At 40.8% G+C, this 27,783-nt stretch overlaps 1 protein-coding gene across 1 annotated transcript in view; it reads left to right on the top strand.

Moving 5' to 3' along the window:
* Window positions 1-27,783, top strand: part of LOC126475508 (calpain-7-like) — a 103,198-nt gene that overhangs the window by 37,137 nt on the left and 38,278 nt on the right. Inside the window, exons 4-6 of the mRNA XM_050103421.1 lie at window positions 14,347-14,660; window positions 15,276-15,408; window positions 22,321-22,511. Coding sequence (XP_049959378.1) covers window positions 14,347-14,660; window positions 15,276-15,408; window positions 22,321-22,511 — 638 coding nt within the window. The remainder of the gene's footprint in view (window positions 1-14,346; window positions 14,661-15,275; window positions 15,409-22,320; window positions 22,512-27,783) is intronic.

Genomic DNA, 27,783 nt, shown 5'->3' with positions numbered 1-27,783 from the left:
GTAGGAGCCAGAGGGTAGGGAAGAAGGTTTGGGGATTTCATAGGGATGAACTAAGAGGTTACGAAGGTTAGGTGGATGGCGGAAAGACACTCTTGGTGGAGTGGGGAGGATTTCATGAAGGATGGATCTCATTTCAGGGCAGGATTTGAGGAAGTCGTATCCCTGCTGGAGAGCCACATTCAGACTCTGATCCAGTCCTGGAAAGTATCCTGTCACAAGTGGGGCACTTTTGTGGTTCTTCTGTGGGAGTTACTGGGTTTGAGAGGATGAGGAAGTGGCTCTGGTTATTTGCTTCCGTACCAGGTCGGGAGGGTAGTTGCGGGATGCGAAAGCTGTTTTCAGGTTGTTGGTGTAATGGTTCAGGGATTCAGGACTGGAGCAGATTCGTTTGCCACGTAGACCTAGACTGTAGGGAAGGGACCGTTTGATGTGGAATGGGTGGCAGCTGTAATAATGGAAGTACTGTTGCTTGTTGGTGGGTTTGATGTGGACGGATGTGTGAAGCTGGCCATTGGACAGGTGGAGGTCAACGTCAAGGAAAGTGGCATGGGATTTGGAGTAGGACCAGGTGAATCTGATGGAACCAAAGGAGTTGAGGTTGGAGAGGAAATTCTGGAGTTCTTCTTCACTGTGAGTCCAGATCATGAAGATGTCATCAATAAATCTGTACCAAACTTTGGGTTGGCAGGCCTGGGTAACCAAGAAGGCTTCCTCTAAGCGACCCATGAATAGGTTGGCGTATGAGGGGGCCATCCTGGTACCCATGGCTGTTCCCTTTAATTGTTGGTATGTCTGGCCTTCAAAAGTGAAGAAGTTGTGGGTCAGGATGAAGCTGGCTAAGGTAATGAGGAAAGAGGTTTTAGGTAGGGTGGCAGGTGATCGGCATGAAAGGAAGTGCTCCATCGCAGCGAGGCCCTGGACGTGCGGGATATTTGTGTATAAGGAAGTGGCATCAATGGTTACAAGGATGGTTTCCGGGGGTAACAGATTGGGTATGGATTCCAGGCGTTCGAGAAAGTGGTTGGTGTCTTTGATGAAGGATGGGAGACTGCATGTAATGGGTTGAAGGTGTTGATCTACGTAGGCAGAGATACGTTCTGTGGGGGCTTGGTAACCAGCTACAATGGGGTGGCCGGGATGATTGGGTTTGTGAATTTTAGGTAGAAGGTAGAAGGTAGGGGTGTGGGGTGTCGGTGGGGTCAGGACGTTGATGGAGTCAGGTGAAAGGTTTTGTAGGAGGCCTCTTCAATATGTCCTCTCTTCCCGTTATCCACCAGGCCTCAACCTCCGCTAATTTCAAGTTGCCGCCACTCATACCTCACCTGTCATTCAACAACATCTTTGCCTCTGCACTTCCGCCTCGACTGACATCTCTGCCCAAACTCTTTGCCTTTTAATATGTCTGCTTGTGTCTGTTTATGTGTGGATGGATATGTGTGTGTGTGTGTGTGTGCGTGAGTGTATACCTGTCCTTTTTTCCCCCTAAGGTAAGTCTTTCCGCTCCCGGGATTGGAATGACTCCTTACCCTCTCCTTTAAAACCCACATCCTTTCGTCTTTCCCTCTCCTTCCCTCTTTCCTGACAAAGCAACCGTTTGTTGCGAAAGCTAGAATTTTGTGTGTACGTTTGTGTTTGTTTGTGTGTGTATCGACGTGCCAGCGCTTTTGTTTGGTAAGTCACATCATCTTTGTTTTTAGATATAAAAATAATGTATATGTATATAAAACATACACCAGCGTTAAGAAGGAAGCAATGGATTGCATGTAATAGAGATGGAAAGGACCTGCTGATGTAGCAGAAAACATGATGATGATGATGATGATGATGATGATGATGATGATGGTGATGGTGATATGAAAGGCATGCAGATTAGGATAGGATTAGGTAAGGATAGTGCAAGAAATTGGCCATGGCCTTATCGTTGGAACCAACTGAGCATTCACATGAACAATTTGGGAAAAAATAATGTATATGTATATAAAACATACACCAGCGTTAAGAAGGAAGCAATGGATTGCATGTGATAGAGATGGAAAGGACCTGCTGATGTAGCAGAAAACATGATGATGATGGTGATGGTGATGGTGATATGAAAGGCATGCAGATTAGGATAGGATTAGGTAAGGATAGTGCAAGAAATTGGCCATGGCCTTATCGTTGGAACCAACTGAGCATTCACATGAACAATTTGGGAAAAGCACGGAAAAGCCAAGTCCGGATGTCTCCTCCTGAATGCGAGTCCAGTGTATTAGTACTGGCTTAACTACTTTGCTTGGTACATGATTTGGAAAGAAAACTGCACATAACTAGTCTACAAGGAGATTAAAACATGCCCAAGAAGTTTAATCAGTGATATAACTAGAACATGAAATTTTGTTATATTACACTCCTGAAAAAATGTGACCACATGAACACATTATATAACACTGCTGAAAAGTATAAAGGCATGAACACCCAAACACCTGCCAGCACTATATTCACCACAACTAATCTTGAAATACACTACTGGCCATTAAAATTGCTACACGACAAAGATGTCGTGCTACAGACACGAAATTTAACCGACAGGAAGAAGATGCTGTGATATGCAAATCATTAGATTTTCGGAGCATTCACACAAGGTTGGCGCCGGTGGCGACACCTACAACGTGCTGACATGAGGAAAGTTTCCAACCGATTTCTCATACATAAACAGCAGTTGACTGGAGTTACCTGGTGAAACGTTGTTGTGATGCCTCATGTTAAGGAGGCGAAATGTGTACCATCATGTTTCTGGCTTTGATAAAGGTCGGATTGTAGCCTATCGTGATTGCGGTTTATCGTATCGCGACATTGCTGCTCGCGTTGGTCGAGATCCAATGACTGTTAGCAGAATATGGAACAGGCGGGTTCAGGAGGGTAATACGGAACACCGTGCTGGATCCCAATGGCTTCGTATCACTAGCAGTTGAGATGACAGGCACCTTATCAGCATGGCTGTAATGGATCGTGCAGCCACGTCTCAATCCCTGAGTCAACAGATGGGGACGTTTGCAAGACAACAACCATCTGCACGAACAGTTCGACAACGTTTGCAGCAGCATGGACTATCAGCTCGGAGACCATGGCTGCGGTTACCCTTGACGCTGCATCACAGACAGGAGCGCTTGCGATGGTGTACTCAACGACGAACCTGGGTGCACGAATGGCAAAATATCATTTTTTCAGATGAATCTAGGTTTTGTTTACAGCATCATCATGGTCACATCTGTGTTTGGCGACATTGCGGTGAACGCACATTGGAAGCGTGTATTCGTCATTGCCATACTGGCATATCACCCAGCGTGATGGTATGAGGTGCCATTGGTTACGCGTCTCAGTCACCTCTTGTTCGCATTGACGGCACTTTGAACAGTGGACGTTACATTTCAGATGTGTTATGACCCGTGGCTCTACCCTTCATTCGATCCCTGCAAAACCCTACATTTCAGCAGGATAATGCATGACCGCATATTGCAGGTCCTGTACGGGCCTTTCTGGACACAGAAATGTTCGACTGCTGCCCTGGCCAGCACATTCTCCAGATTTCTCACCAATTGAAAACATCTGGTCAATGGTGGCCGAGCAACTGGTTCGTCACAACACGCCAGTTACTACTCTTGATGAACTGTGGTATTGTGTTAAAGCTGCATGGGCAGCTGTACCTTTATATGCCATCCAAGCTCTGTTTGATTCAACACCCAGGCGTATGAAGGCCGTTATTACGGCCAGAGGTGGTTGTTCTGGGTACTGATTTCTCAGGCTCTATGCACCCAAATTGTGTGAAAATGTAATCACATGTCAGTTCTAGTATAATATATTTGTCCAATAAATACCTGCTCATCATCTGCATTTCTTCTTGGTGTAGCATTTTAATGACCAGTCGTGTAGATCTCATCTCTTAGGAGGTGCATATGAAGCAGAAAACAGCTGCCAGCAATAGAAACATTCTTATGTAAAGACAAACACAGGATGTTTGGTACATTTTTAACAGAGTAAAAAGTACTCCACAATAAATGAGGCTGTACTGTTTATGTAATCCAACATATTCATTTACACTGCAGAAACACTTCTTGACAAGAAATGAGTTTAATGCTGCTCTAAAAGCCATTCCCTCTCCAACTTCTTTATGTATGCTGGTAGTTCATTGTGAAGAATGACACCAAAGTGCCTCAGAGGTCTTTGAGTGTGAGTTTTTTTCTCTCTCTACATGGAGTAACCCACAGTTGCAAGCGTTACAACTACAATAATCACTATTAGTTCGCAGGTTCCAAGATTAGCTCTTGCCATCAATACACATTTATATGTGTGTAGGGAGGCTATTGTAAACACACACAACTTGCAGGACTAAGAACTTACAGTGAGTTCTTGTAGAGCTGTGTAACAAGATTGAAGTAGACCCTTCCTGTAACGCAAAAAATGTCATTCAAGAGATTATTTCATTAGTTACAAGGGACTGGAAGTAACCAAAGTAAGCCATTCTGTTACCTTTGAGGAACATACTTTAGAAATGATTTTCAGAGAAAGCAATGCAGAACTGAGTCTCTGGGAATTTACTTACATGGTCTTCCCAGTTTGTCCTGATCAACATATAATCCTGAAAGCTTTGCGCATCATACCATTTGTGTCTCATTTCCACCCAGTACCAGCTGGAGATACTGGTCATGATTCACTTTTCCAAAATGAATGTACTTTGTTTTCTTTACGTAGTCTGTTGGCATTGAACCATGAGTGCAGATACTTTCAATGACTTGATTAGTTGTTGTAGACAGAGTTCCTTAACATCACTCACTATTACACTAGTGTCATCTGCAAACAACATGATCTTAGCTGCAATTTCTGAGGTCTTTGTATCATTTATATAATTATGGCACAGAAGAGGGTCTAAAAGACTACCATATGGTGCACCTATTTTGACTTTCTTTCCATCAGATACTTATCTGATATCATGATTGGAATGAGTTGATGCAAGTTCCACAACCTGTGATCTATTTTGCAAATAAGATTGAAACCACTTATTTTCTATCCCAATTGCTCCCATCTTATCTAAAAGATTTCATAACTGACAGTGAAGAAAGTTTTCAAAACATCTACATTAACTTCTACAATATTATTGTTATTATCTAGATTGATAATTATTTCATTTGTGTTATCCGTTATTGCAGTTTCTGGTCTTTTACATGTTTGAAAGTCATGTTGATTAGGAGTTTGTTGTTTCATCAGTATCTCAAATACTTTAGAGAATGGTGAGAGGAGTGATATGGGCCGATAATTTTCAAATATATCTATTATCACTTTTGAAAAAAAGGCTTCATTTCTGAAGTTTTTAATCTGTGGGGGAATACTACCTCAGTGAATGATAAATTGGCAACATGAGCAAGGAGCTTTGCAATTTGTGAAGTCGTACAGATTGTAAGTGACACTGGTAGCTCATATATACCTGCTGACATTTTGCATTTGAGGCTTTTAATCGCCTTTACTGCTTTTCCAATTTGCAGCAAAGGCATTCTCCAGGAGGTGTTTGAAAACTGACTAAAGGTTTCATAGATGCTCCTGAGTAGGGCCCACCCAGATGTCATGCAGGTAATTGACACAATAAGGAATGTCCTGAATCAACTGATCCAAAAACCGTAGATAAATTCAAGGCACAAACAAGGTTCCACAAGGCAAGCAAGTAAACTGGTAAAGTCCAAATGGGTTCTTAAGGACCAAGACAGTCTGAAGAACTGTGTCCAATGGCAGCTGCAAGTAAGCATGGAGCAAGTTGATGCAGTATGCTCCTAACAACTTTGCCAACAATTCCACCTGCCCTGGGATGGAATACTTATCCTTGACAAATTACACATTGATTGTCAGATTAAAATTGCCAGATTAGATTAGATTTGATTTACTTTCATTCCAACTGATCTTCAATGAGGAGGTCCTCCAGGATGTAGAACATATCAGAAAAACAATAATACATCACAAATATTTACAACTAAAACAAATAAGCTAATGTACCTTCCACAGGTCCCAAGCCGGAAAGGTGCACAGTGCCATCAGGCTTCCGAATCATCATCCACCAACCTGGAAAAACAGAAGAAATGATGCCCTGACCCTGCCAATGCTGCAACTCAACCTTTACCATGTCTGCACATGGCAAGCAGAATGGAGCGGTGGCAACAGAGTTAAGGTTTCGCTGATGGCTTAAGAGAAATATATGCCTTGAAATTTTCTGCCTGCACCAAAATATTCTCAACCAGCAGGCTGTATGACTGCAACGAGGTGTGCAAATCATGAAAAGGAATAGATCGAGACACTAAATGCTCTTCATCAATGATCTGGAAGCTAAAAACAGAAAAATTGTCTTGCCCAAAGATATTTTGTAGCAGTGGTGAATTGACCACAAACAATGAAACAACGTTAATAGATATTTCACAGTTTTGTAAGGTGCTGAGATGGAGTATTTCACCCTTAAAGGAATGCTCTGTTAATTATAAGACACAACCTGAAGAAGCAGCCACTGAAACTTCAGGCACCACAACAGCCCGTACTTATATTAATGAAACTGATGTTGCTCCCATGTCTGCTTAAAATTCGACCAGTTGCCCATTCACTAACAGCGTAAGCAAATTACTCTTGGGCAATACATGCAGGGTATCGCTTGGAGCGTCACAGGCCAGTGAATACACCAGGGCATCCAATGCCGGAGTCATAGCCCAGTGAGTGTCACAGCAGTTGCCAAATGGCCTATCTGATGGCATACTCGACACACATCCTTCACATGCAATCTTGGGAAACATACAACAAATGACAATTGGGGCAGCACTACTGGTTGGCACAATGAGCAGGACACCTGTGCTGCAAGAGTGAAAGTGAAGAAGAATTGCATGATTTTCAGAATGGAATGAACACTCTAATGAGTACAGAATATGGATTGAGAGTAAATTTAAGAAAAATGAAAGCGATGAGAAGTAGCAGAAATGAGAACAGCAAGAAACTTAACATCAGGTTGACAGTCACAAAGTTGATGAAGTTAAGGAATTCTACTATGTAGACAGCAAAATAACCAATGACAGATGGAGCAAAGAGGACATCAAAAGCAGACTAGCACTGGCAGAAAGAGCGTTCCTCACCAAGAGAAGTCTGTTAGTATCAAACATAGGCCTTAATTTGAGGAAGACATTTCTGAGAATGTACATTTGGAGCACAGCATTTTATGGCAGTGAAACATGAACTGTGGGAAAACTGGAACAGAAGAGAATCAAAACATTTGACGTGTAGTGCTACAGACAAATGTTGAAAATTAGGTGGACTGATAAGGTAAGGAATGAGGAGGTTCTGCTCAGATACCTAGAGGAAAGGAATATGTGGAAACACTGACAAGGAGAAGGGACAGGATGACAGGACATCTGTTAAGACATCAGGGAATGACTTCCACTGTACTAGAGGGAGCTGCAGAGGGCAGAAACTGTAGAGGAAGACAGAGATTGGAATACATCCAGCAAATAAATGAGGACGTCGGTTGCAAGTGCTACTCTGAGATAAAGAGGTTGGCACAGGAAGGGAATTCTTGGTAGGCTGTATGAAACCAGTCAGAAGACTGACGACTCAAAGGGAAAAAAAAGAAAAGAAAAAGAAAGAAAAAAAGAGTGTTACTCTTAATCTAATGGTGATTCATAATATAAGATGAAAAGTGTAAACACAAGATCTGTTGTTGCCTTCCAAAGACATTATGTTTCTATGCATATAAATCTACATAAAGTGCTAATAGCACATCTTTATTTTGACTGTTTTTGCATTTCTATGCACCATGTGCTATGATGCCAGACTTCTGAACAGTGTTTCCACTTCATTGTTCATTGTTACAGTGTTTGCATTGCAGCTTTCTGTCAGATAGAAAACAATTGTGCTCCGACTTGTTGTTGTGTATTAATGTGAGAGTGTGCTCGTAACATAATTAGTTGCTTTGTACTTGTGTGAAACCATGCATCAATTACTCATTTACGGAGTTGCGAAAAGTCTATGGTGATCAGCGTGTGTGCTTACTTTAACACCAAAAAAGAACAGGGTGCAGGTAGTTCCATATCACAGCCAGTAAAGAGAACTTTAGAATGTGTTGGTATTAATGAAAGTACAGAGCAGCAAATTTGAGGATAATATGAGAAACTTCATGTCTTGTATCACCAAAAAACAGTTCTGGCAGGTGACAGAATTTTGTTTTGGACAAGTTTACACATAGAGTCATAAGAAGAAAAATCCATGACTTCTATGAGGAAACTAGTTTCTAACAGTGGCAGCCATGTTGGAAAAGTTGAAGAATGAAATGAAAGATTTTCCTGATATGAGTGAAACAATCCTTTGGCGTGCTATTCGAAAATTGGGCTTTAGATACAAAAATTTCAGCAAAAAACCTGTGCTGATGGAAAATAACCAAGTACCAGGAAAAAGAGTCAAGTTCTTGTGGGATTTAAGACACTTATGCAACACTGGATGGACTATTTTTACACTGAAGAGAGTTGGTGTAGTGCAAATCATCCCAGAAAGTTTGTTTTGCAGGAACAAAAAAAAGCCTTATACAGAAGAAAATGTATACAATTATTACAGAGGAAGAGGAATGGCTGGAGAAGAGAAATTCAAACACCATCTGGTTCTGGAAGAAGGATTATAATGTGCCTTATTAGGAACAAAGATGGGTTCATGCAGAATGCTAACTTATGTTTAGTTGGGCAAAAAGGAAGTACAGATTATCATTCTAAAATGAATGCCAGACAATGTGAAGAGTGGCTTAGGAGCGTTCTTGAAAAATTGCCAAACAGATCTGCAATTGTTTTATATCAGACTCCATATTACAATAATAAATCCCAAAATCTATCTACAGAATGAAGAAATGATTCTATTATTGAAAGAATGGAAAGCAATAATGTAGAGCTTCCATCCAATGTCATATCATGTGAGCAATTTAATACATCTGGCCTATTGGAACATGTGCAACTGCACTTCAGGGCACAGGAAAGCCTTTTGGAAAGCACATTGCATGATTCGAGGAAATTAAACTCCTTTGGTTGCCTGTAGTGTACTGCAAGTTGAATACCATTGAACTTATTTGTGCATTTTTCAAATACAAGTTAGCAAAGGAGAACAAGAATTTCAAAATAAATGGTACTTTACAGTTGTGTCACTAAGCTCTGCTAGTCTTGTACACAACCTTGAAAACAGTTATGCACAAAGAGTTGACAGCCAGCAGTGAAAGTGATTGAAGTAGGTTTTATTAGATTTATCATTCTGTACTGTGAGGTTTATTTGAGCTAGTCGACTTTTACATTTACTGTTGAACTGTGCCATAAAAATGTTCATTTATTGTGAGCTGCTTGCATATTGAGCATTTATTTGTGACTTTGCATATTATTTCCCTTTACTTCCAATAAAAACTGAATGCGGCAATGCTTTACTGGAATTCGACTATGAAATTGCCGTTCTTCGCTGAAGAACACGCGCTTGTGGCGCATTAGAACAATGACAGTACACTGGTGTAAACAACTAAGCTTCACCACAGCCTCGCATGAATTGCAGCTACTAACACAATTGCTTTACAAACTCTTAAATAACAAACACAAGGAGAACCTTCAACATCGCAGCGCATCAGCAATTGTTGGTTAATATATTAAAAAACTAGAAACCCACCTCGATTGCGAAAAAAGCACCTAGTGTTAACTACGCTGAAACCTAGGTTAACACTAGGTGCTTTTTTCGCAATCGAGGCAGGTTTCTAGTTTTTTAATAAAACACAAGGAGTACTGAGTAGTAAAGACATATGATGTAACCAACAAAAGTTAAAGCTCAACACTGGTGCCTTTTCTGTCACTGTAGCTAGGACAGTAAGCTCAATCGCAGCATCTTGCATTTGATGTTGTTGTGATGAAACAAGCAATCAGAAAATAATGAAAATCTGCCTGTAAATAGAACAAGGTTGTATCTTTAAACTGTGCAAAGGAAATTTTTCTCCTATTTACAGTCTGGTTTTTATGCATATTTAAAGTTGACACTCACCGAAAAAGCTAAAAAAGAGCACAGTTTCTCTTAAATATTATTGTGTATGTCGGCCCCCTCTCCCCTTCCCCGCTTCCCCCTCCCCCATTCGAACTAAGATGTAATATTCATACACATTTAAGTAGACATTTCCACAATTATGACAGGGTACAACACACTGATGTTTGTAATGCAATGTGACCAGGATATAAGCTCAAAGTCAGGGGTCAATCATTATCAAATGGGTAATAGTCTGAACCTCAGGATCTGGAGCAAACTGGACAATCACATCATGAAATTGTGAGTCTGCATAAGAGGTAGCACATTTGGAATATTAAAAATGACACTTGCACAAGAGGCCCTGTAAATCGGTGATCCAGGCTGCATATGACTGCCCAGAGTGCTTGTGGTGCTAGTGAAACTGCAACTGTGCCACCATCGCATGGGTTTTATGTCTGAAATGCTGCATAAGCAACCTAAAAAGCTCTTCAAAAGGGAGTTTCTCGGGATTGGTGAAGGGTCTCAAATTTTGGACAGCTTCATATAAACTCTCACTGTAGGATGACAACAAGTTAGCCTTAACAGCTGGATCGAAGATACGCCTTACCTGGCAGTGGAGTAAGAACTGGCTCAGATAATTCTCCCACCATTCCACTGACTCATCAAAACCAGCAAACGGGGCTGGGGTGGTGGGGGCTGCGAAGAAGACTCCACAGCTGACACCTGATCCCCCACTGGTGAGGCAAGGGTGCAAAGGAAGTCCACATTCTGGTTTATCTGTGCCTGCATCTAATCCTGTTGCTGCGGCTGCAGATTTTGCTGCACCTTCTAGAGATACAATTGTTCCTGTCAGCAGTGCAGAAATGCCAGGTCCATGGTGGCCCAAGTTGAACACCAGGAAAAGTGGAAAAGAAAGAAAGATATGGGCATCACATGCATAAGAACAACCTTCATCACCAGTTGAATATCTGCACCAGTGTGACAATGCCACTACACTAGACAGTTGGCAAGGATACTTCGCAAGGTGATGGTGACTAAATAATTTCTGGCAAAGATAACCCCATGAAAGGAAAACAATCTTGCCATGTGAGTCAATCTATGGGAATCAAAGTGTCTGAACTGACATATGAAGTGACTAGGTACTCTCGTAGCTAAAAGTATTCATGTCCCATCAGGATGGTGCGTGGATTCTTAGGCAGAATAAGAGGAATGAGAGAACAGAACCTCTTAGAAACTGTTATGTTATACTTTAGTGGAATGACTCCTTGATAAATTCCAGATACAAGTTCTAACCAATTCTGGAGCAAGTCAAACACTTCAACTGTTCACAATGAAGACATAAACAAAAATCTTGAGGCCAGTTCTGAGGTATTACTTTCAAAAGTTCAATTACACTATGTTGGTAGTAGATGGATGTAGACTGGAGCTACACAACATCTCAGCAAAAACTTGTCTACCACTCTGTAAGAACTGGGTACAACAGCAGTCAGGGGTCACTTTATCCTCTTGATTAATGGTGTCAGTGGTGCCTCACCTCAGGGGGTGTGGCACTTGCACAGCTAGTGGTTGGGCGGCACCAGTTGCTGTCTTACATCCCTGGAACTTCCTGTGCTAACTTCTGCACCTGAACAATTACCCACTGCTGCGATACCACAACATAGAAATGGGCACGGGAATAACTCAGCACATGGCTGGTGTGGAAGGCTAATGACTAAGCACTCTGCAACAACACGTGGCACGAAGTGGAAGCTGAAGTCCATGGTGATTGAACTCCACATAAGCATTGGCCCACCTGACCTACTGCCACCAGCAGGTAAACGCTTCGGCCAGCAGGTCTACTCGTACTACGTTGTATACACCCTCCATGGCAGACTTCAGCACTCTGCTGCTGCACTACACATACCAGCTCATCTGCCTCCATCACAGTGTTCATTGGCGAGGATACTGAAACAATTATTTGAAGACAGTTTGAATTGACTGCAGTCATGACCCTTGTATGTGGTGATCCCCAAATGTGACACAGTACCTGAATTTGGCAAAGTTTTCCAGAATTTACCTTTCAGCACCTTGCTGCAATGTATATAGCAAAAGACTTTTATCTGAAGCTGAACTTATTTCTGAGGACAAACAGAACTGCCTGTTATCCATTAATGCAGAGAAATTGGTATTCATTCACCAGAACTTGCCTCTAATTCAGTACATGTGCTGATTTATTTTTGTGTTAAAATGAATAATAAACTGTGTTTTGATTTGAAAACTTTGTCATTTTATTTGTGTTTAGAGTATCTTACATGTGAACTAACTAAAGTCAGTTTTGTGAAATTTTCATAATTTATTGAAAATCTGCTATCTAGTGTCAGGCCAGATGGTAAATTTAGGCTCGATACTGGATAGTTGCCTAATGTCATTTTACCTCTGATCTAAGTCCTTATACTGAGTAGTTCATAGAGTTTTGTGTAGGAAATCTGATGAGCACTATGGCTTAAATGGTAAAATAGGGATGTGGCTGAAGTCATTTCTAGATGACAGAAAGTGAAAGGTAGTGTTGAAATAATTCTGTTTTGTCACTCTCACAGTGAAAGGTTGAGTATCGCAGGGCTCAGTGCTTGCTCCTTTACTATTCTTAATTTTTGTAAGTGATGTGCTGTGCTGTATGAGCCACCCTGTTTGCAGATGACACAATCATTACAATTGTCAAAGGACCCAGCTGCAGCAAAGAAAAAACTGTTGCCACTATATTCAAATCATCTGTCCCTCAATGTGAACAATGTTCAGTTCATTCAGTTTCAGACAGCACACAAAAAAAGAAAATGCTGAGATAAAATGTTGTAACAAAGAAATATTGAGAGTGAGTCTTCCAAACTCTGGGAATACCTATACTAATATCAACCTGAACTGGTCAGTTGACTTCATCGACGTATATAAGAGACTGAATTTGGCAGCCTTTGCCGTTTTCTCAATTGCATCTGTTTGTGACCAGGAAACAATCAAGGATACACAATTTGGATATTACCATTCATTTATGACTTATGGAATTATAGTCTGAGGAAACCAGTCACAACCAAATAAAGTCTTAATGACACAGAAGAGAGTCATCAGAATTATGAGTAGAGTCCATCCTAGATGCTCTTGCAGAAAAAGCTGGGTTTCCTCACCATGTCATATCAATACATTTGTGTGTGTTGGTGTCTTGTCAACAAGAATTGTATAATTTACAAAATTAACAGTGCATATCCTGATCATTATACAGGAAATAAGCTTAATCTTCATGAAGATTAAAAAAAAAAAATGGGATGGTGCAGAAGAGAATAAGTTATTCAAGCATAGAGGAATACAATAAACTTCCAGTTCGTGTCAAGTAAGTTATTGGGGATATGTATTTTTTGGATAATTCTTTCTCGTCTTTACAGGAAATTTTTGACAGTGTGTAATAATACTTTGTGCATTGTTAGTAATTTTAAGCATTGCTGTGTGAACTTACTGTATATCACTGGTATCTCACTTTTTAACAAAACATTTTTTTAAAGAATTAGTGTGTTAAAGTTGTTGTTTGTATGTGTAACTATTATCACTACAATTATCCAAACACTTGGACCTCCCTTTTCTTGTATCTGTTCAATATGATTTAGATTGTAAGCCTTATGACCTTTTACATATGTTTATTATTGTAATAATCTAACACAATCTACACCCTAGTGATACATACACATTAAGAGTCTGTGGAACTTAAAACTAAAATAAATAAATAAAACTAAATAAAAATCAAATACTTTTAGGGCTTTAATTTTTAAACATATTCTATTCTAATCTTATTTAGTGTTGTTTTATTTCTGGTTTCTACATACTGGAGTTTTAAATATTGGAAACATGATTATTTTTCCCTCTGTGCTTTATTATTTGAGAATCCCATAATCTTGACATTTCCTCTGTGGAAAGTGCATGGAATTCTTTCTCCGTTTGACATGTCTGTAAAAATATAGAACACACATTAAACACACACAACAAAACAATATTCTTAAAATGAAAACTGTTATGTAACTGCATGACTACAACAAGAAAGTTAAATTTCGGTGTTTACATCATTATTTCACTAGCTCTATAATGTATATGATGTATGGAACAGTTGAAAATAAACATCCTCTCATGAAACTGCTTGTACACAATAGCACAGCCGTATATTATTTGAATGGGTTACATCATCTGACGACACTTGAAAAATGACAACATTTCAAAATTGCAGTCACAGTTAATAATGTTTTAACAGCCAAAACCAGAAATGATTTCATTTTTAAAAAATCTTTTTTTTCTTTTATATCTTAGGAACTGGACCACAGCTTCATCGTGGCAGCAGTGCACATTTGAAAATTACTGGACAAGATACTTATACAGAAGAAGAGAAACGAGTTTTATTACAGACTTCAAATATAAATGGAAAAGAATATGTACCGTTTATGAGTGTTGATTTATCAGAACGATTCCAATATTCGTTACCATACACAGACCGTGATGGTCCACTGCCATTGTCACCAAAACAGCGGAAGGATTTTGCACGATGGGCTCGGCCAGAGGAATTCTGCTCAGAACCAAAGATGGTTGTTGGGTCACATGTTGATTGCTTCAGTATCAAACAGACAGTGAGTTCAAAAACATTCTTCTTTTGTATATTTTCTACAGCTAGAAAATGTAGATATAATGTATTCAGGTTTACTTTACATTTCCTCTACTATTAGTCTCAGGTAAGATATTTAGTTAGTCTTCAGAAAATAAGCTGAATGCCATGCATTTCTATTGGTATTTTTTTTTTTTTTTTTTTTTTTTTTTTGGTACCATAATAAACTGTGTCAATCAATCAGGCACATGCTGTTTTAGAGGGAAATATATAAGTATTTACATCTGCTGTGAAAGGAGGTGTCTTTCATTCAAAAGATTGGTACTTAAAATTTATCTTGGTGGGCATGAGATTTTACCTGAGGCAGTTAAGACTAGAATATTGTGTCCTTCATTTTAGTCATTATAGTGACTGTTTTAAATATGAGTATAAGAAATACCATAATCACTTTTAATAATGGTGAGTACTGCTCTGAGTTTTCCTTTTACAGTGAGTATGTTTGAGTGTTTTCCCATTGTTTTTTTTACAAATTTCTTTTCTCATCAAGGAAGGTATCAGTCTCTAATCTAAGACACTACAGTTTTTTTTGTGAAGAACCCAGCACATTCACAAGAAACTTATGAGATGTTTCTATTTTCAGGTCATATCTGACTGTTCTTTTGTTGCATCATTAGCTGTCAGTGCATTGTATGAAAAGAGATTTGGCAGAAGCCTTATAACATCTATTATTTATCCCCGTAATAAGAAAAAGCAACCAGCATACAATCCTTTTGGTGAGTACTGCATATTGTAAATGGCCATTACCAGTTTGTGCTTGCAGTATTGTGATTGTAGGTAATATTGTGACTGTTGGGTTGGTGACTAAGAGGACAGAAGTCTGACTGCAAATTCAAAGGTTCAGTGTTTGATTCCCAGTTGTGAATAGTCCACCTTTCTATAGATGCTAAAAATAGTGTTGTTGTATTATGCTGAAAAATATTGCGTCCATACTACATTTGCTCATGTCTCCAAGGATCAAGTTCAAGCTGTAAAACATGGTGTAAACATTGCCCACTTGTTGATCTGCAAAACTCGAGCCTGTATTCTTGTGGACTTTACTTTCATATTAGCTCCTTTATCATATCCTTGGACTGTACAATCCATGATGTTTAAATTGTTTTCTTCAAGCGCTTTTATTATAACCTTCAACAGCCCTTCTCCAGTTGTATTTCTCGCTACTAAAAACTGAATGAATTTTTTTACTATGGTTGGAACTGGAACAGTCGACACCTTGCTGTAACAGATACACAAACTCATTTGTTCTTGATGACTGATGTCTGGGATGCAATTGTGGATGACAGCATAATATTTTGCTGCTCGAATATCACCTAGCATCTTTCCCTTAGCTGAGGGAAAAATTCCATGTGGGGGAAAAATATATATAAAAAAACAAAGATGCTGTGACTTACCAAATGGGAAAGCACTGGTAGATAGACACAATAAAACACACAGACGCACGCGCACACACACACACAAATTTCAAGCTTTCGCAACCCAAGGTTGCTTCATCAGTAAAGAGGGAAGGAGAGGGAAAGACGAAAGGATGTGGGTTTTAAGGGAGAGGGTAAGGAGTCATTCCAATCCCAGGAGCGGAAAGACTTACCTTAGGGGGGAAAAAGGACAGGTATACACTCCAGCGCACACACACACATATCCATCCGCACACATACCCATGAATACAAATATAGTTACAACTTATCTAACATTTCAGTCACTTCATTTTGAATTTGCAGTCCAAGGTAGTGATAATGAGCCTCCTTGTCATGAATACAATGTAGTGTTCCTTCATCGGTGCATCGAAAGATACAATTATTTCTGTCAGTTTCAGGATGTTTCCATTGTCAGGTTGGTAAATTGTTGACAAAGAACCCCGAAATGCTGAATTCATTTGTGCTAAACAGTCTGTCACTGCAATTATTCTTGCTGAAACATCTTGCCATTGTTTCTTTTCTTGACTTATTCATGCTTTGTCCATGTTGTCAATGGCGCGGCTCTTTCTTAGCCTTAGTCGTAATGGAGTAGCTCTTTTTTAGCCTTTGTTTCAATTCCAACCATTCCGTTTGGTGAAGGATAAAATATGATCCTCCAAGCATTCATGTTTTTGAAGGGCATCACTACGATGAATCCATGAGTTAAATAGTTCAGGTTTGCAGAGTTTACTTGCTACATGTGGTTTTTATTTAATTTTGAAGATTTGGTAACAGAAGCAGTAGGTGACATCTTAAGATTTAGAGTAAATGAACCAAGTTCTTGAATTAATTTCACTGATAGCAAAAATCTTTGGAAAAGTGCTGACCATCTTCATTTCTTGGCAATGTGAGTGATGAAGGAATTTCTGGAGGACCGTTTTGTACCAGAATTTCCATCACTGAAGCATTAGTAATATCTGGCCAATTTTTCTGCGTAATTCAAATCAATTGCCAGTCCCAAAGATCCGGCTAGATTTGACTGTGAGGGAGCTACTGAATTTCTTTTCGAATCTAACCTTTCGATGTCAGTTGATAAAAACATCACCACTGGCTCAGATTTAGCAGTAGAATAAGTAGACTGATTGTCGTCCTTACTCAAAGTACTTCAGTAGTTTCTTCCTCTTTGCTTTCATCTGTCATTCACTGATTGACTCTGCTTTTGACGTCTGGTCAAACAACTGCATTGAGCGACTGCACAATAATTTTTGTAGGGCACTTTTTTGTGGTAATTGCAATTTCTCCTGTAATTTTCTTTTATGTTTTTTTTTCAGCTCCACATCTGAATCTTGCCCTCTGCCTCTATCAGGGCTTGCTGTGAAGCATAATTGATTACCTTCGTCTAAAAGAAAAAAATGATATTAAAACTTGTAGACTGACTCTCTGGACATATCACTGTTATCAGTTTGCATATCAGCAAACAATAAACAAAGAAAAACTGACCTCTTTGATGTTAATGTTCACAAAATAAAAAACTCTGTGCACCCTCAACTTACACACAATGAGGCGTACAAATGTTTCATGTATAACTGCTATCCCTTCACCTTTGCCAGCTATCAGTTTGGGCTGGATGAGGGACAGAGCCAAAGATAGCAGCATTCCTACAGAAACACCTGTGCTTCTAACTTTTAGCTTCTCACTTTAGCACCAACATTGCCAGATTTTGTCCAATATGAGGCTGGTGTACTACGTAAGCACTGGTCCCTCTGTCCACCCATATATGTAGTATTACATCCATAATTAGACCAGAGACAAACGTGCTTAGCACCACAGAGCAAATAAAATTTCATTAGCACAATTTCTTGCATTCATGAAGTTGTACTTCCTGTGTCTAGCACCACTCTCCACAACTTTAGCGTGAGACCGCTTCAACTGTGAGGCCTATAACTACCACTACAGTTGATACACCCTCATGACGGCCCTGCATGAGGCAAAGGACTGGGAACAGAGCTGGAGTAAGGATGGATGAGGATATTGCGTAGCTTGGGTGGGTGGTGGAAAACCACTGTGGGAGGAGTGGGAAGGATATTTTAAATTCAGTGCATGATGAGAGGTAGTCGACACCCTGGTATAGAATGTGATTCATTTGCTCCAATTCAGGGTGGTGCTGAGTCATGAGAGAAGTGCTCCTTTGTGGGGGATAGTGGATATGTGGGGAGTGGTAGGTGAATGGAGAGACATGGCACAGGAGATCTGTTCCTGAATGAGGTTGGGAGGGTAATTGGGTCTGTGGTGACCTCAGTGAGACACTTGACGTATTTGGAGACTGGCTGCTCATCACTGCAGATGGGACAACCACAGGTGGCTAGACAGCGTGGAATAAACTTCATGGTGTGGAGTGGGTGACAGCTGTCAAAGAAAAATCACAGAAAGGATGAAATAGAAAAAGATGAAACACAAGTGAGTAGGGCCCTTAATGATAGATGAAAATGAGCTAAATTAATGTGAAAACACAGTGAGATCAAAGACAGACAGACAGATAAACAGATGATAATAGTAGGATGCAGGTTGGTGGGTGGAGTTGTGTGAAGAGAGGGCAGAAAGTGTAATTGCAGTAAATTGGATTAGTATGTGCATGCTTGAACAAGGAGATTAAAGGGGAAAGGGTTATATAGAGGGTGCAATGAAGTGTGTATGGTACAGGAAGGTAACAGAAAAGCATGCGAAGATATGCAATGCTGAAGGTAGGTAATGACATAAATTCGAGAGTCCGGGAATAATTCGATCAGTGAGAAGAATGTGGGGCATGAGACACTGCACCTACAATCCACATGGGCATGTAGTCATGTTTCGTGTGTGGATGAGATCATTCATAGAGGGTGGCTAGAAAATCAGAGCCTGTGTGGTTCTGAAGGTGACAAAAAAAACATAGGAAAGAAGAGTAGGATCTCCAGTCCTTCCTCCATCCTAGAACAGTTGCCCTGAGTCTACATCTCTCCTTATCCCCACCACTCCCCACACTCCTACCTTCAAGATGATTCCTAAAGCTCATATAACAAACCACCCAGGACACACCATTCTGGATGCTTGCTGCGTCCTTACAGATAGAATATCTGCTCTCGTGGACAGTACCTTCAGCCTATTATGCTGAATGTGGCCTCCTATATAAAAGACACCAATCATTTTCTCCACTGACTCTCCACACTTCCTGCTCCTTTACCATCTGGTGAACTGCTTATCACCGTGCATGTCACCTGTCTCTACATTAACATCTCCAATTCCCATGGCCTCGCAGCTATTGAACACTACTTTTTCCAATGCCTGACTGACTCCAAACCTACAACCCTCTTCCTGCTCACCATGGCCAACTATGTGTTCACTCATAATTACTTCTTCTTTGAAGGCATCACCTACGAATAAACTTATGGTACAGCAGTGGGCATCTTAGGAACTCTATCCACATCCCTCCAGAACCTCAACACGTTCTCCTTGTTCACTTCATTTGGTCCTCCTAACCCCAACAAACTTCCCTCCTCGATGTTGACATCCACTTCAAGGATTGCTACATCCATATCTCCGTCCACATCAGACCTACCAACCACCTACAATACCTGCAGTTGTACAACTGTTGACAATTCCACACCAAGAAGTATCTTCCTTCAGTCTAGGCACCACTGAAGCCTTCACAGACCAAAATTACCCTCCCAAACCTGTCCACAAACAGGTCTGCTGTGTGCCTTGTCTCTCTTCCAGTCACTTACCCCACCCACCCGCCACATACCCACCATATGTCTCAAAATGGTTCATATGGCTCTGAGCACTATGGGACTTAGCATCTAAGGTAATCAGTCCCTTAGAACTTAGAACTAGTTAAACCTAATTAACCTAAGGACATCACACACATCCATGTCTCCATGTCTGAGGCAGAATTCGAACCTGCGACCGTAGCGGTTGCGTGGTTCCAGACTGAAGTGGTTAGAACCGCTCGGCCACAACGGCCAGCCCATCTGTCTCCACCAGGATTTCGGGTACCCCTTGTTGTTTCTTAAAATGAGAAACTTCCTCCCCACTGTCCTCCCACCTGTCCCACAGTGGCATTCTGGTGATCTCCCAAATTACAAAATATTCTTGTGTGTCCCTACTCCACCCCTGTTCCCAACCCTTGCATCATGGCTCATATCTCTGCAGTAGACCTAGATGTAACACCTGTCCCATACATTTTCCCGCTACAACCTATTCCAGTTCTGTCACAGGGCCGGCCGCTGTGGCCGAGCGGTTCTAGGTGCTTCAGTTCGGAACCGCGCTGCTGCTGTGGTCGCAGGTTTGAATCGTGCTCAGGCATGGATGTGTGTGATGTCATTAGGTTTAAGTACATCTATGTCTAGGGGACTGATGACTTCAGATGTTAAGTCCCATAGTGCTCAGAGCCATTTGAACCATATGCTGTCATAGGCATCTCCCACTCATTGGAAGGTAGGGCTACCTAGGAAAGCTGGCATGTGATCTACAAACTAATTTGCAACCACTGTGCTGCTTTATACCTGGACACGAAAACTAACAAGCTGTCCGTATGTGTGAATGGCCACTACCAAAATATGGCCAAGAGACAGCTGAACCGCAAGCAGCTGTATCCTGTCTTCACCATGTCCCTGCATGCACAAACAGATGGTCAGATGTCCCCCCCCCCCCACCCACCCCCGTGCTATCCTTCCCCTACCCTGCCTCTCACCTCTCACTTCCCTCTACTATCCATGCCAGGTAGATTGTTCTCATGTCAGACGCGTGAGTGCGCACGCACATGTGTGTGTGTGTGTGTGTGTGTGTGTTACTACTACGGGAGGGAAAAAACCTCTCCTGAAACCCTAAATATTTTAGCATTCTTTTTTATTGTGCTGTTGGCAACTCAACACCACCTTTATGTGGTGAGTAGCAATCTCTCTTCTCTGTTATTCCATCCTGGGCTGAAGAAATTTTAAGAAATCGTTGTGTGTGTTAGTTAATAAGGCGGGGAAAAAATTCTTCTTCATCATAATGGTTGTGGTCCACAGTGCCATGTGCTTTGTGAGGTTTTTGGTGGAGAAGACATACAACCTTTTTCAACACAATAACTCGTACAAGTCAGCCTGACTCCTTGCACACCATTGTGGGTTTTTGGCTCATTGTTCCAGATTGTTCTGGTGAGCTTCAATGAAACTGAAAACTGGGTCCTGCACAGACTTTTTCAGATATGGTAACAATCCTAAATTCTCCTCATATGAATGAGTCCTGTTCTGACACAATGATTGTGAGAATTGCTGTTTTGTGTGATGAGACTAGTGATTTACAGTCATTAAAGTGGCTGTCACCAAGCAGAGTCTTGGATGGGGAAAAAGCCATTGTGCAGCTCTGCTCTGAATGTTCATCCAGTGCAATTTCCTCTGAAGTGAGAAGAAGAAGCTTTGACATCCTGTCACAATTTCTGCTTTATGTTCCAGATTCTTGGCAGTGAGCTGGGTGAACACAAGCTCATTATCTTGAAACAATATTATTTTCTTTTGTGTACATGTATGATGGGACAGTCTTATTGAGGATATCAGCCACTGACATAAAACTGTGATGGTGCACTTACCGAATCCAGTAATTCCTTATTGGGAAGACCTTTCCATTTCCAAAGACAGTCAACACCTTTCCCTGCTGACACATTGACACCCTATGAATGAGATGGTCTCTATGTTGTACCAACAGCTCTGAGGATACTATGAACACTAGTCTACACTCCCAGTCAGTTGCTTCACCTCTCTGTTCCATGTCCTCCCATGATCTGTACAACGCACAGAAGTTTTAAAAAAAGTTATGTGTTCAAGTTTTTATCAGAAGTGTAGCACTAGATTGTAATTAGGGACATCTATACTCAAACAATGACCTCTTTTTTTGCTTAAAAATTCCATTATTTTTCTGTGGTGCAATACGGAGATACATAAGGATTGCACCAGTGAAATTATAGACTCAGGGATGCATACTGAAGTGTACAGTCACTCCCTTCTTATCAGAGCAGTCAGAATGGATTGGGAAACACTCCCCCCATCCCTCCCCTCCCCCCCACTCTCTCTCTCTCTCTCTCTCTCTCTCTCTCTCTCTCTCTCTCTCTCCTCCTCCTCCTCCTCCTCTCCCTCTCACCCATTGTTTGTGTGTATCTCTAAATCGAAGCCTCTTGCTATCTTATATTTAAAAATGTTTTAATTTTTTTTAAATTGTCCATAGGTAAATACATGATCAAGCTACATATCAATGGAGTCCCTCGTAAAATCATTATTGATGATAACCTTCCACTGGGAAGAAGAGGAGAACTGCTGTGCTCATATTCAACAAACAAAAATGAGTTATGGATTTCATTGCTGGAAAAAGCCTACATGAAAGTTATGGGTGGATATGACTTCCCAGGATCAAACAGTGTGAGTAACAGTGTATTTGAATTTATAATTGTTGTAGTAATAAATGACAGATACTATAAAGCCTGAAAACAATAGATATAAATTGAGTTTAAACATGTTAACATAGACAAAATGGGTGTAAGTGCCAAAATAACGTATAGAATCGATGCAAATGGAATTTGAGACAGTTGATTACATATATTCTGAGCTGTCAGTGCCAACATTACATAATGTATTAGAGAAAAAATTAATTAATAGAAAGTAAAAAAATATGATGTCCATTTACAGTGTTTTATAATTCAACTTAGAGTATTTGTAGTGAATCCTGCACGCTTGGTAGAACTCCGAAAGTTGCACCCTCCCCCTCACCCCTTTCATCTTTCTGCATTTTTTTATGCACATCTGGCAGGTTTTATGATTTTGTGAGAAGGTTTAATAAAACTGAAGCACAGTGAAACCGATACAAGAAGTTCACAGATTGAACTTTTAGCCCAGTGACCAGCAAAGAAATCTAACCATTTTAGAGTTTCACTGAGCGAGGTGCCACAGTGGTTAGCACATTGGTCTCACATTCGGGAGGATCACTGTTCAAGCCCACTTCTGGCCATCCAGATTTAGGATTTTTGTGATTTCTGTAAATCATTTCAGGGAAATGCCGAGATGGTTCTTTTGAAAGAGCATGGCTGACTTCCTTCCCCATCCTTACCTAATCTGACAGGTCTGCTGACCTTGCTGTTTGGTCCCCTCCCTCAAATCAATCAATCAATCAACCAACCTTTCATAGTTTCTTTCACCCTAGACTAACAATAAAATACCTAATACATAAGTAAGGCCTACTCCCAGTGCCACTGAGACTTGCTGCGACCACAGGAATGTGTATTTGGGTGTCTTGTGTGGTTACATTATGAATATATCTACTGTTGCTAGAGTATGAGCAAGAGGCTGAAAACTAGTGTGAGTACTATATCTCTTATGTGTTTCTATGCACCATGAATTGGAATGCAGGAGGTGAGTGTTTTCCCTTCCCTTATTCCACATATTTTTCCAGCCATGGATTTCTATTGTTGTTAATCATTTAACAAAGATATTTAAGCAAAGAAAATCTCAAACAGAGCAATGCAACTCTTAAAGAGAATGTGAAAGTTTCAAGCAAATGGTAATATGAAAGTTATGCAATAATCATGCTGAATCAAGAGGAAATGATTAGCTAATGCCAAACACACAAAACAAGTGATTTCCTCTGTTTGAGTCTCCAAACACTGCTCTGCAAAACTCAGAAATGAAGTAGATAAAGTAACGTAAGATATTGACTACTGGTCGATATTGAAAGTGCGAGAGCATGTTGCCAGAGGTGTCCCTTCATGCGCAGAAAGTGGGATGTCACATGGCGTAAGGTCAGTATGACTATAGCCCCAAATGGACCTGTCCCCACAACACAAGGCCGTTTAAGGAATGGAAAAGACAGTCTGTTTCAACCAGTGAGCAATGTAGTGCACTGTAGTGGTATCCTCCATTACAGCATGACCAGGAGACAACATTCAGATGACTTCACATGGGAAACAATCATTGGTAAACTGGAAGGAGAACAAAGTCTGATGAGTGTAACCCAAGAGTTTGATATAGTTCACAGCATAGTTTTATATGGATAGGGAACATTCCAAACCACAGACACTGCTGTCCACAGGAGAGGATGTGGTCATCCACAGTTAACTGCAGCAGTAGATGACCACTACTTCGCGCAGCAGACAAGAAAAGGCCCACTTCCAACAGCGGGTGCAGCTGCAACCACGATTAACAGGACTGCAAAGTGTACAATCTCGTGCTCCACAGTGGCATGGCCACTGCTGGAGATGGTCTCTTTGCTGAATAACAAGTATGTTATGTTCTGTTGATACCAGCACATCAGCAACATCATTAGCTATGGTGCCAAGAGCATAGCAGCTGGAACAAGGAGGAATCTATTCGCTTGCTGTTTTTGGACGGGAGAGGATCCAGTCTGAATAGTAATTCTGGATGTACCCTCATATGGAAAGATGTGGGAACGTGTAATCGCACAGCAGCATTGTCGAACATAATCGTTTTGGTAGTTCAGGCATCATGGTGTGGGGAGGCATAATGTTGCATGGCATACTGATCTTCAAATGTTTGGACACTTAATAATCATTGGTCAACTAGTCACTATGCTCCTTCCCCATGTGCATCTTTTCAGTGGTGCATTTTCCCTTGATTTCATTTTTGTGGATGAAAATGTAAAACTGCATTGAACAGCACAGATGGAGGAGCTCTTGGAATGAAAGGATATTCAGCGAATGGACTTAAATTCTGTTGAGCACATGTGGGATGTGTTGGGGAGACTTATTACAGTCAGCATGTTCACATACACCAATGACCATCCAGCAGTTGTCTGCCATGCTGGTGGAGGAATGGAATGCTCTATCACAATAACTCCTTACCAATTTTGCGTCCAGAATGCAAGCTTGTTGCAGAGCATACATTACTGTCTGTGGTGGTAACACACCCTATTTAGAACCTTGTCCCACTGTTTGTAATGTCTATGGGACCATCATAAATCATGGTGACATCAGTATAATTGTTTTCCTTGAATAAATGTGTCAATTCTGTTTATCTCAATATGTATCTATTTCATTTACCTTCTGAGCTATACTGTAACAGTTCTTCCCATGTATGGTCCAAGTTTCATTGAGCTATGTTACTTGGCAGTGAAACATCATGCGTAAGTTGCCTTTGTCCTCAAGTTTTGCACATCGGTGTATCATTGAAAGCAAAGTTCAAAATCAAGATTAAACAATGGTACCCACCTTCCCTCTCCCCCATCCTTTACAGGTGTGTACATGCCCACACACACACACGCACACACACACACACACACACACACACACACAAACTGATTGGATAAGTCACTCAATATTTATGGGAAGGCAGAGTCATACATATTGGACCATGCCTAGTAAAGCATTGCTGCGTACTGAGTATACTTCCAGCCTCTGTGCCAGGGTCAGTCTTGCCACTCAAGTGAGAGCATCTCTTCAAAAACAACTTTCTGTCACAATTGAACTGTAGAATAGTAGCACCACAATTTACCTGAAGCTATAAAGTCATATCAATTTTGTAGAGGAAGCAAATATGACTAGTCCCAAAAGAGTGAAACAGGGCTTCAACAAGAACCCTTCCTGGGCTGCTATGAAGCCTTGGCTTGTTTTGTGATAGTTATATATGTCTGAAAGTTAAGTTTATCAGCAATGTTTCCATTGTTTAAAAATTAAGTTTGTGTAAGTATTGTAGGTTCAAAATTACTTTAAACAATTGCATTCAAGCAGAAAGATCTTGTAAACGGTTCTGTTGTTTTCCCTCACTGTTTTTCCAACACGGACTCACCCAAGTGTTTTCTCAGTGTGTTTTGCAGAACTGTAGGTGTCCTTGAAGTTCTCAAAGAATGAGTTTTATTTAGCTCTTATTTTCCCTTAGTGCGTACAAGCAGTTCACCAAACATACCCACAAATAAGAGGGTTGTCTGTAAAATAAGGTTCCCAAGCTCAGCCTTGGCTTTGCAGCTGTATGTGATGGATCTCCCCCTTGCTTCGCCCGCCAGGTGTGAACTGCGCTTGGTGATCTGTTTCCTGTCTGCAAAAAACGTTGTGCTGGCAGAAATCCATTCCCAGCTGTGCGAAATCTGTGGAGACAAGTGTATGAGCATGCAGCATGTGCACAACTGGCGCAGAGTGCTCAAGAACAGACATACTGACATCCATGATGAGGAGCGTTCCAGACGGCCATCTGTTTCTGATGAAGCAATTGCAAAAGTGGGACAGTGGTGCTCTCAGATTGAAGAGTGACGGTTTGTGAGCTCTCCGAAATTATTCCTGATGTCAGAAAAACCTCTGTTGACAAGATTTTGATGAAGCATATAGGGTATGCTAAAGTTTGCGCAAGGTGGGTGCCAAGAATGTTGACTGAAGACCACAAACATTAATGCGTTGAAGCGGCCCAAGAACTTCTTCGAGATCACGTAACTATGACGAGGAATACCTCGACTCCATCGTCACTGGAGACGAGACTTGGGTGCACTACTGCACACCCAAAACCAAGGAACAGTCCAAACAATGGAAGCACCTAGAGTCGCCGAGTGAAAATTCAAACAAATGCAAAGTGTCGGCAAAGTGATGGCAACAGTGTTTTGGACCAGGAAGGGGGTATTGTTGTGTGAGTTCTTGCCCACTGGTACAACAATCAATGCTGCCGGGTACTGTGAGACACTACAAAAATTGCGCTGTGCAATTCAAAACAAGAGGAGGGGATTGCTGCCCAAGGGAGGTGCATTTGCATCAGGATAATGCTCAACCACACACTGCTAAAGCCACCAATGAGCTCATTGCAAAATTTGGATGGGGTATTTTCAAACACCCACCCTACAGCCTGGACTTAGCCTCAAGTGACTACCATCTCTTCTCTGACATGAAGAAACACCTGGGTGGAACACATTTCGGTGACAGAGAAGAGCTGGAAGAAGCAGTTCTCAGGTACCTGCGTGGCTTGGCGGCAGATTTTTTGACTCTGGCTTTCAAAAGCTCATACACTGCATGCAAAAATGTATTGACCTCAGTGGCAACTATGTAGAAAAATAGGTTAAAGTCTGAACTTTCCAAAAATGTATGCATTCGTGGAGTAAACATGTTTTACACTGTGAAAAAAAAGGGAACCTTATTTTATGGACACCCCTCGTAAACTGATGCAAATAATTTGACATAAATTCCAACCTATGTAAGCAATAGAGGGAAGAGCTAATGTGCTTGGTGCCAGGATATCTGAAGACAGTGCGAACTGAGTTATACGACAGAATATCTTGTGTAATAGTATTACGGAAAGGATAGTTGCTACTCACCATATAATGGAGATGCCAAGTTGTAGATAGGTGCAACAAAAAGGCTGTTGTTGTGCCTGTCTGTGACTAAGCATCTCCACTATATAGTGAGTAGCAACTATCCTTTTCATAACATTGTTACGTTCCATCCTGGAGTTTCCATTGTTAGAATATGTAATGTAGTTCACAAAAAGATCTCACAGCATGTTGTAGAAGGGAACCATAACTCTTTATCCATTTCCATGTTCTCTGTTGCCTTTGAAGAGAACTTCTCTTGCAAAGACGAAATACTGGTAGAATCAGCTGTGTCCTACTCACATTGTACTGTTTTGTAGCTTCCTTTGTTTTATCTGTAGAAATAGGAGAAAATTGAGCTTATTAGGCACCTTATGCTTTATTTCAAGTGAAAATGTG

The sequence above is a fragment of the Schistocerca serialis genome, chromosome 4 (genome assembly GCF_023864345.2).
Source record: "Schistocerca serialis cubense isolate TAMUIC-IGC-003099 chromosome 4, iqSchSeri2.2, whole genome shotgun sequence".
NCBI lineage: Eukaryota > Metazoa > Arthropoda > Insecta > Orthoptera > Acrididae > Schistocerca > Schistocerca serialis.
The sequence above is the reverse complement of the archived record's forward strand: the minus strand, read 5'-3'. Positions and strand labels throughout refer to the sequence as shown.